Raw genomic sequence first — 9,951 nt, forward strand, 5'->3', positions numbered from 1 at the left:
CTATCTAACAACTGGACCGGAAAATATGGATTTCTTAAAAACAATATAAGGTCTCATATGCAAGAGAGAGCAAGAAACTTTATTACGTAATATTTAGAGTATCCTTGAACGAGTGTATCTTCCAATACCAGTCGAGGGGGCTGATATACAATACACACTCTTCTGATCAACATCGACATTCTACAAATAAAAAAAGTAGTATTAACGTAGTTCAACACTCCTGTGATGTCATAGGATTTTGCAAAGTCAATGATTTAATGATAGGAACATACATTTTCTTGGAATCTTTATCAATAATTATTGTAAAAAAATCTTGTTAGCCATAAAGTATTTCAAAAGTCTTAGTTATATTTGAATAGTCAATGATATGTTTCAAAATATTGAATCCAAGGACAATAACTCTGTTCTCATTAAATTATTTATCAAGTCCATAATGCGATAGATTTCCTTTATTTTTGACAAACATTTTACCAAGGTGATAAGGAATCATTATCTGTGTCTTTTCATGAAATTACATAAACTTTTAACCCCGAGTGATTTTAAATAGCTCAGCTTTATGGTGCCATACTTCAGTTTTTGATGGGGGTATACATAATCTGGAAGCTATAGATTTGAAATTATTAAGGAAAGGTATGGATTTTTCCCCATGAATAACTATAACAGATGTAACTCTACTAATATAAACAGAAAAAATGATATGTAAACCATGCTATAAGGAAAGTGCGTCCACATTTGTTTGTTTTTTAACATTTTGGAGAATAAAGCTAATTCAATAATTTTGCACATATTATTCTAAAACTTGATGAACATATTGAAAATGACATGTGTTTTAGTTATTGACATGTTTCCCGATAAATAAATACAATTCAAAAAATATTTTGTTGTTTTTATATTAAAATAAAAACTAATAACTGTTTCCACTGAATTTCATAAAAATCTACATCGGGGCACATGACTTTAGTGGTGTATGTAATGAAAATTAATATGGAAATCCTTAATTTGTTTTGCCTTTTTTCATTACTCTGAATGTTAATTTATTGATTCCAAATAAAAAAAATGCTACCTAAACCCCAAAAATCCAGGACTAAGGACCCACCTTAAGCTTAAGTATCAACAAAATCTTAGAACATTGAAATACTAAAGGGGGGGGTGGGTGGGTAGTATATTGCACGAAAGGCAGCGAAACCTCGAATGACTTAAAATTCTTATTACCTTACACCAAAAAAAAAAAAAACAAAAAAAAAACAACATATAAATGTTATATTTATGCCCTTCTTCACTAATTCAAACAAAAATATTATTTATCAAATGAAACTCAAACACTTGCAGAAAGGAACGGCTCGCATGCGCATATGCAACAGACACAACAGAATACACATCTCCCCTCTATATACACACCCCCCCCCCCCCCCCCCCCGTTACGGAAAACTGTTGCGTAATAATTTCTTCTACAGTCATTTTTGGTGGACTCCTATTTACAGCATCCAATTGGGGGTGTGTGTGTCATTTAACACACATTTACACAGCCTGATTAGCTGTGCGGCAGTAGCGATTATGTAGACAAAACCTATGTGTATGTGAAGCGTGTGTAACGCGCCCTCATGGATTTGTCTCCCCTTGATGAGGCGCCACAAGAACTAACACCCCCAAATTCTGCATTATTCCGACTCTGGCTAAAAACTTAACTCTGAGAGAGAGAGAGAGAGAGAGAGAGAGAGAGAGAGAGAGAGAGTTTTTTATTTTTTCAAAACTAAGTACATTTTCTTTACTTGAATCGTCTAAGTAGGTTTCATCATAATTGGATATCGCATGTTTTTTTTTCTTCATATTGTTCACTGAATTACGAACTTTTCTGTATGCGGACCCATCAGTCCTTATTCGTTTTGAATGCTTTACTGCCAAGTGGATCTCTCATTCTCTGAATGTTTTTTTTTTTATCATTGAATCCTACCATGGTTTTGTCTCTCGGACGATCTGTTATGATTTGTTCAGGTATACATTGAGATTTATACAAAGTATATTTATATCTGAATGAGAACAGCACTGCTATATTACAAACTGGGTCAATGTGATCTTTAAATCTATTCAAACAGGAGCGTCTACAGGTCTACCAGCTGGTGTAGATATCGATGTTTATATAGAGGCGATCACACCACACACAGGTAAAGCACGGGACTACACTGAAGGTCGAAATATCACGGAGGCCATTTTGGATTTAGAGGTAAGACAAAATTATATACACATTTCAGTGTCACCGAAGTGTTATAAATGTACAAGCTATGAAGTTTGAACGATTGAACACATTGATAAGATAGTTTTGTTGAATTGCTTAATTTTTTTTTTAATGGAATAGAATATAATAGAAGATAAAGCTGACGTACAATTCTAACTGTAAATTGTTTGTTTCCCCGGTTACATGTAACATGTTTATTGAAATCCACAACTATATTCTGCAATGGTAAACTAACACTGAAAATTAAATATTCGTCTTTTTATTGACAGTGAACTACTAATGTGAACCCGATACCAGAAATGCTGCACCCCCGGCGCAGTGCGCAGGAAGTCCTACTGTGCGACTCCTGTGAAACTGCCCCGCTACAGAGTCACTGTGAACTGTGTAATATAAATCTCTGTACTAACTGTGTAGGTAAACATCTCTTGGATTCGTCTAGAAAACACCGAGTCATACCATTCATAGAGAAAATTTCTGCCCCTAAAGTCTACCCAAAATGTCTGACACACGCCGACAAACAGAGCGAACTTTACTGCGAGGAATGTGACGTTCCTGTCTGTTCTACCTGTGTCTCAAAAAAACATAGAGGGCACAATTTATGTGATGTTCTGGAAAAACTCAGCGTTAAAACAGAAAGTTTACAAAAAGATTTAGAGGAACTAGAGAGCAGAATTTATCCTCGATATCAAGAAATGGCGTCCGATGTCCAAACTGAGAAATCCGAGTTACAAACGAATTACGGGAAACTGACAACAGCTGCCGATCAACAAGGAGAAGCCTTACACCGGGAGGTCACCGCCATTGTCAACCAGCGGAAATCCGACATCCAGGAGATGAAAAACAAACACCTATCTACCCTGAATAAAAATACAGAAGAAATCACACAGAAAATGGCGGAACTCAAACAAATCATTTCCGACTTGAAATCAATCCTAAAATCAAATGACGTCTCTCTAACGTCAACGTACAAATCTAGGAATGGCGAGTTCCGACAATTACCTCCTAAAGTCCGAGTCACATTACCGAGTTTATCTCCTCAGAAAATTAACACAGAAAAGCTCCGTGAAATGTTTGGTTCTCTGTTACCATTATCCATTAACACAGAACAAGGCGACACAATGAAGTCAGCAGAAGCTGTATCGTCTCCTCCAGTCAAACCACTGCTTGATGAGCCGCGAGTCACCGCCACCATAGACACTGGGTATGACTATCTATACATTGTTAGCTGTCTGAGTGAAGATCAAGTCTGGACATGCGGGGATAACGAAACCATGAAGCTGCTCAACCTCCAGAGTAAACTACTGACATCAATACAAACCAAGTCAGGGGACACACCGCGGGACATAGCAGTGACACGGGACGGAGATCTTGTTTATACTGATAGTAACAATATAAACCTAATTAAGAATAAACAGATACAGACCGTGATCACACTACAGGGGTGGAGACCTCGCTATGTCTGCTGTACCGCGGCTAAAGATCTCCTGGTTATCATGAACAGTGATGATGGAGAACCATCCAAAGTCGTGCGTTACTCCGGCTCCACAGAGAAACAAAGCATTCAGTTTGATGATCAGGGTCGTCCTCTCTATAAATCTGGTGTTTACATCAGTGAGAACAGGAACCTGGATATCTGTGTGGCTGACTATGGAGCTAGTGCAGTAGTGGTGGTCAATCAGTCAGGAAAACTCCGATTTAGATACACTGGTCATCCCTCTAATACCAAGCAATCATTTATTCCACTCGGCATCACTACAGACAGCCAGAGTCACATCCTGACAGCAGACCATGTCAATAACCGTATCCACATCCTAGATCAGGACGGACAGTTCCTCCGTTACATTCACTGTGATTTAGACGCTCCATGGGGTTTATGTGTGGACATCAGAGACAACCTCTTTGTGGCTGAGTATGTCACTGCTAAAGTGAAGAAAATCCAATATCTATAATCACAGTGTTAATTACACATCTCTACAGTGTTAATTACATCTACCATCACAGTGTTAATTACATCTACCAACACAGTGTTAATTACATCTACCAACACAGTGTTAATTACATCTACCAACACAGTGTTAATTACATCTCTGAGTGGATTACAAGTGTTAATTACATCTACAAAATCTGTCAATTACATCTCTAAACAGTGTTAATTACAGCTGTGTGTTAATTACAGCCATGTTTTGTGGTGCGTAAGTAGCGTAACTATCCTGTGTATTGACAGTGTATGTTTGGATTGTTTGTATACACTACCACCATAAATTGTCATTCCTTTGACGATTAAATGATGACCAATAGATATATTTGTATTGTTGCCTATGTCATACGTTCGAGAGTGTCTTTTGTTTTGGTATTGTATTTGTCCTTATGTGTTTTTATTGTTGTTATAGGGTTGTTTCATTGATTTGTTTCCCACTATTGAACGATCCATCTTGTGGATTATCTTTACACCCAAGACCGGTTACATAGGTATACACACAATTTTTATACACATGTTGGCATGAAATATATTCAATATAATGAAAAAGAGCTGACTTCACTGTGTATAATTTCAATTTATCTCAGAAAATTATTCAGGGATAAAACCTCAATACATGTGAAACAATAATGGACATTCAATATTTTTGGCATAGTGTGTTAAAATGTGATATTGATTTATTTAAGGTGAAAAATCAAAGTATCTTGTAAAGATACACATTAAATACACAATATGTATCAGTAATTAGTTTGAAACGGTTTTAAGTTGAGGTTTGCATAATAGCTCTTTTTAGAGAATAAAAAATTCAAAAAATCGAGTATTTTAAATAGATATAAAAAGTTAAAAGCTTAACGTCAGCTATCTATTTGCAAGAGTTATGCATTTGGCATTGAAAGATCTGGATGATTAACCAATTTTTTTTTATGTGCAAGTAACTTATTTTGGCGAATGTATGCTCATTTTTGGTGGGCAGTGTATTGATTGTTTAATGTATTTTCCTCTCGAGAATTTTCCACTCATATGGAGATGTCACCATTGCTGGTGAAGGGCTGCAAAATTTCGGCCTATGCTGGGTGCTTTTGGCCTTTCTTTATCGTGCCGCATCTGCTGTGACACCTGGCCTCTGCATGCGGTCTCATTCGAGGGACCGCCCCATTTAGTCACCTCTTACAACAAGGGGTACATCCTGTTATACAATTAGATATATTGTGAATGTACATGTACTAGGTGTATTCTGATGAGTTGGATAACTCGAGGACAATAAAGAATTGAAGTTAGTCTTTTGTGATTACGTATCCACCACACAAACCCTTGACGAATGTAGCTATTTAAATTTCGGGCTCAGGAGTCCGGCGTTTCATTGGGTCCAAGCCACACGGTCACTAAGGGTTTGTGTGGAGGGCATGTAATCACAAAAACTTGACTTGCGAGGATGGAAAGGGGTACTGAGGACCTATTTTAGAATTGACAATGTAGATTTCTGGTTGTTTACTCGTGTCTGATAGAACATTATTCTATTTGTTTATTATGTATTTCAATATCTGTATTATTACATAAACATTATCTCGAGTACAGTCTTACATTATTACTGAGTACTTACTTAGATTTGTAGAACATCTGATCTTTGTCACAGATCTTCAGATACAAGGCCCCAGTCTTCTGTTTACCATCAATAACATCACAGTCCTACAAAATCAACACAGATAATAGAAATCGTATCAAACTGGGTCATATCAAGAATTGTTTGCATTTTTAAAAGACTTATATATATTATTAACCTCAACAAAGTTCAGACATTTTTTGTTTGTTTTTACGTCCCGTTGAATTTGTTTTTACTTGTATTGAGACGTCACCTGCTGTAGGTGAAGTACAACAAATTAATCCTATGTTTAAGTGTTCTGAGCTATAACTGTAAGAGTTCTTAAACGTGCCAAAGCCTGCCGCAACACAATACCACCATAATTTTGGACATTTTCTAGATGTCATATTTTATAAGATAGAAATACCCACACACAAGTGTTTACCTTTAAATATAATCTATGCCCTATATATTCTTGCTCCATATGTCAATATGCCTGGAGTATTCTGAGGGCAATTGCCTCGAGGTCGGGATGACCCACCATCATTTTTATACGCCTGCATATTATGCTATACCAGTGTTGTCTGTCTGTCCATTTAACTTTGTCTTCACAACTCCTACTAAACCCTTTGGTTGATTTTAAAGAAACTTGGTACAAAGAAAGATCACAATGTGGAGATGTGCATATTACAAGGGGAATGCGGTCCCACTATTTTTGAAGGAGTTAGAGCCCTTGGACATAGATTTGTTTAAAATACAAAATACATTGTTATTACAACTCCAACGAAATCAGCAATCCTTTCTTGTTCAAATTCATTGGTCAATAATGTATGTGGGCGGATCATGTACCACTTTAGCGGTGCCCTATTTTTGATCATATAACCCAAGGATATTTATAGGCAAATAGTTTTCTGACAAAAGTCACTAAATGTACAATAATAATGATATACATGTATTTATAACACAAATAGAGAATAAACAAATGGCTCTCCCAGTCACTCAGTCATTTCATAAATGTCAAGGTCATTCAACATATACCTTTACTGATATTCTTGTTGTAGGAAAACGTCATTTTTACCCCATTTTGTCCCAGGGTAAATGCAAAGTTCCAAAAACCTTAATGCAAATCTACAGGACACCACCACCACCTATCATATCCCTAACGATTAGTTGGGAACTGCTTAAATGATTGAATATTGTTTAACGTCCCTCTCGAGAAAATTCCACTCATATAGAGATGTCACCACTGCCAGTGAAGGGATACAAAATTTAGGCCTATGTTGGCACTTATGGCAATTGAGCAGGGAGGGATCTTTATCGTGCCACACCTGCTGTGACATGGGAGCTCAGTTTTTTCAGTCTCATCTGAAGGACCACCCCATTTAGTCACCTCTTACGACAAGCAAGGGGGTACTGAGGACCTATTCTAACCTGGATCCCTAAGGTAACTGCTTTAAAAATCAAACAGGAGTTTAATGAAGAGGAAAGTGTAACAGACAGACGGACGGACCAAGGTAACAATAATCTATCTGAGATTTCTGTGGTGGTATGACAATTCAACGAACAGCAAAGTTATCTGATATAACTGAAAACTAAAGCTGTCCTATAATTCAAAATAAAATAAATACCCCCACCACTTGTGGGGCGAACCAATCATCTATCTGGCCCACAATGCTCATCATTGAAGTTGGTTGAATGGGCAGGGCGTTATTATGAATCAGTTGGATGTCCAGCAGACTGGCCTTAGTGTGGGTCCTGGGATTTGAGAAGAACTGCAACTACAATCACCTCCTCACAATTTTACTTTGTTCTTCATGCAGTCCAGTTTGACCATAATCCTTCACATCTATCAAAAGAAAAATTTTTCCAGATATTATACAAGATAAAATCCTCAAAGGTTCCTTATAATGTAAAGATTTGTGACACAAGATCTTTTCAAGGTGCGAGTCCTTCGACTTGATCAAATATTATTCTATAATCATGGTATAATATATTCAAATAAATCATCAAGTTCTGTCAGATCACTGACAAAGAAACACATTAAATATCCTTTTTTCTTTGTTATGTATTGTTACATTGTATTCCAGTGTTTATTTATTAACAACAACCTTCTGTCTGTTTTATCTACACAGCTTTTATAACAATACAAAGACGTCCTCAGCTGGAGACAGTCATTCTTACACAATGTCAAGTTCCTACTGCACAGTAATGGAGGGGGACACCCAGCCACAGTAAACCCTACAGCACGGTAAGGGGAGGGGGACACCCAGCCACAGTAAACCCTACAGCACGGTAAGGGGAGGGGGACACCCAGCCACAGTAAACCCTACAGCACGGTAAGGGGAGGGGGACACCCAGCCACAGTAAACCCTACTGCATGGTAAGGGGAGGGGGACACCCAGCCACAGTCATTAGGTCCTCCTGCACGGTGGACACCCAGTCACAGTCAGTCTCCTCTATACAGCTTCTAGGTCCCAGGATCATGTAATGATGTTGTGATCGTGAATCTATAAAGAATGAGGATGTCTGCAAATCAGTTTGACAAATTTCGGACCCGTGTTTTCAGAAAAAAAGATTTTATTTTCCTATATATTCAGATGTGAAACAAACACTTCCTGATTCTGAAACAGTAGAATAGGCCTTAAAGTTTGAACACAATTCTACACTACCTGCTCATCAGTTTAATTTACTGCAGTTGTGTTGTTTTTTACCCTTCCAAGGTCAAATAATCCAGAAAAGGTAACAAGAGGCCCATCGCTCACCTGAGTTACTTTGGCCCATATCTAAAGATTGTCCCTATATATTTGCATGTAAAACTTTAATCCCCTATTGTTGCCCCACCCAACCCGAGAGTCCGTGATGTTAACAAACTTGAATCTGCACTATGTCACAGAAAGCTTTCATGTAAATTTAAAGTTCTCGGGTCCAATGGTTCTTGAGAAGGAGATTTTTAAGATTTTCCCTTTATATTTGTATGTAAAACTTTGATTCCCATTTGTGGCCCCATCCTATCCCTGAGTGTCATGATTTTAACAAACTTGAATCTTGATTATGTCAGAAAGTTTTTATGTAAGTTTGTACTTTCATTGCTCATGGTTCTTGAGGAGATTTTTCCTATGTATTTGTATGCAAAACTTTGATCCCCTATTGTGACCCCATCCTACCCCCGAGGGTCATGATTTTAACAAAATTGAATCTGTGCTGTGTCAGGAAGCTTTTATGTAAATTTGTGCTTTCCCGGCCCAGTGGTTCTTGAAAAGAATTTTTAAAAAGATTTTCCCTATTTATTCCCATGTAAAACTTTGATTCCCTATTGTGGCCCCAACCTACCCCCAGGGGCCATGATTTGAACAAACTTGAATCTTTACTATGTCAGGAAGCTTTCATGTAAATTTCAGCTCTTCTGGCCCAGTGGTTCTTGAGAAGATTTTAAAATGACCCAATCCTATTTTTGCCTTTTTGTGATTATCTCCCCTTTGAAGGGGGCATGGCCCTTCATTTGAACATACTTGCATACCCTTCACCCAAGAATGCTTTATCATAAATCCAAGTTTGGTCCAGTGATTCTTGAGAAGAAGGTGAAAATGTGAAAAGTTTATGACAATGCTGCTGACTGACAAATGTTGATTAGAAAAGCTCAGGTGAGCTAAAAGCCTACAAAATGAGGTGCAGCCATTTTAAGAATCACTGGGCTGGAAAAGATAAAAATTTTGTGAAAACTTTCTAAAATACTGTACATTGTAAATTATTCAATTCAAGGAATAGGATGGGGTCATAATAGGCATTCAAAGTTTTACAAAAGAATGTACATATACAGGAAATAAATCTTAAATATCATCTTTCCAAGAACAGCAAGGTCATGATTAGTCACATTGATATGCATGGATCCTGAGGTAGTGCAGAATTTTGTTCAAATCATGAAACTATAGATTAGGGTGGTCCACATTATCAACTCCACAGGGTCTAAAAGAGGTTTTCTGATCAAGGCTAATTTCTATGACCCATATCACACAATATCTGAAATGCACGAGGTCCTTTTTTTCAAATAAAGGGATCATGCTCCCTTCCAGAGATCATTGGGATAAAACTTTGTATATAAAGTGATTTTAGTTCAAATCATGAACCCAAGGTTTTAAAATTTTACAAAGGACAGTGTGATTT

The 9,951-nt window shown here is 37.2% G+C and overlaps 1 protein-coding gene across 1 annotated transcript; it reads left to right on the forward strand.

Moving 5' to 3' along the window:
• The first annotated feature begins 2,088 nt into the window (after positions 1 to 2,088).
• On the forward strand, positions 2,089 to 5,781 carry LOC130051192 (E3 ubiquitin-protein ligase TRIM71-like). Its single transcript, XM_056152603.1, has 2 exons — positions 2,089 to 2,221; positions 2,503 to 5,781. The coding sequence occupies exon 2, from the start codon at positions 2,533 to 2,535 to the stop codon at positions 4,180 to 4,182; it is 1,650 nt and encodes a 549-aa protein (XP_056008578.1). The 5' UTR covers positions 2,089 to 2,221; positions 2,503 to 2,532; the 3' UTR covers positions 4,183 to 5,781.
• The last annotated feature ends 4,170 nt before the right edge of the window (positions 5,782 to 9,951 follow it).

Source organism: Ostrea edulis, chromosome 1 (genome assembly GCF_947568905.1).
Source record: "Ostrea edulis chromosome 1, xbOstEdul1.1, whole genome shotgun sequence".
NCBI lineage: Eukaryota > Metazoa > Mollusca > Bivalvia > Ostreida > Ostreidae > Ostrea > Ostrea edulis.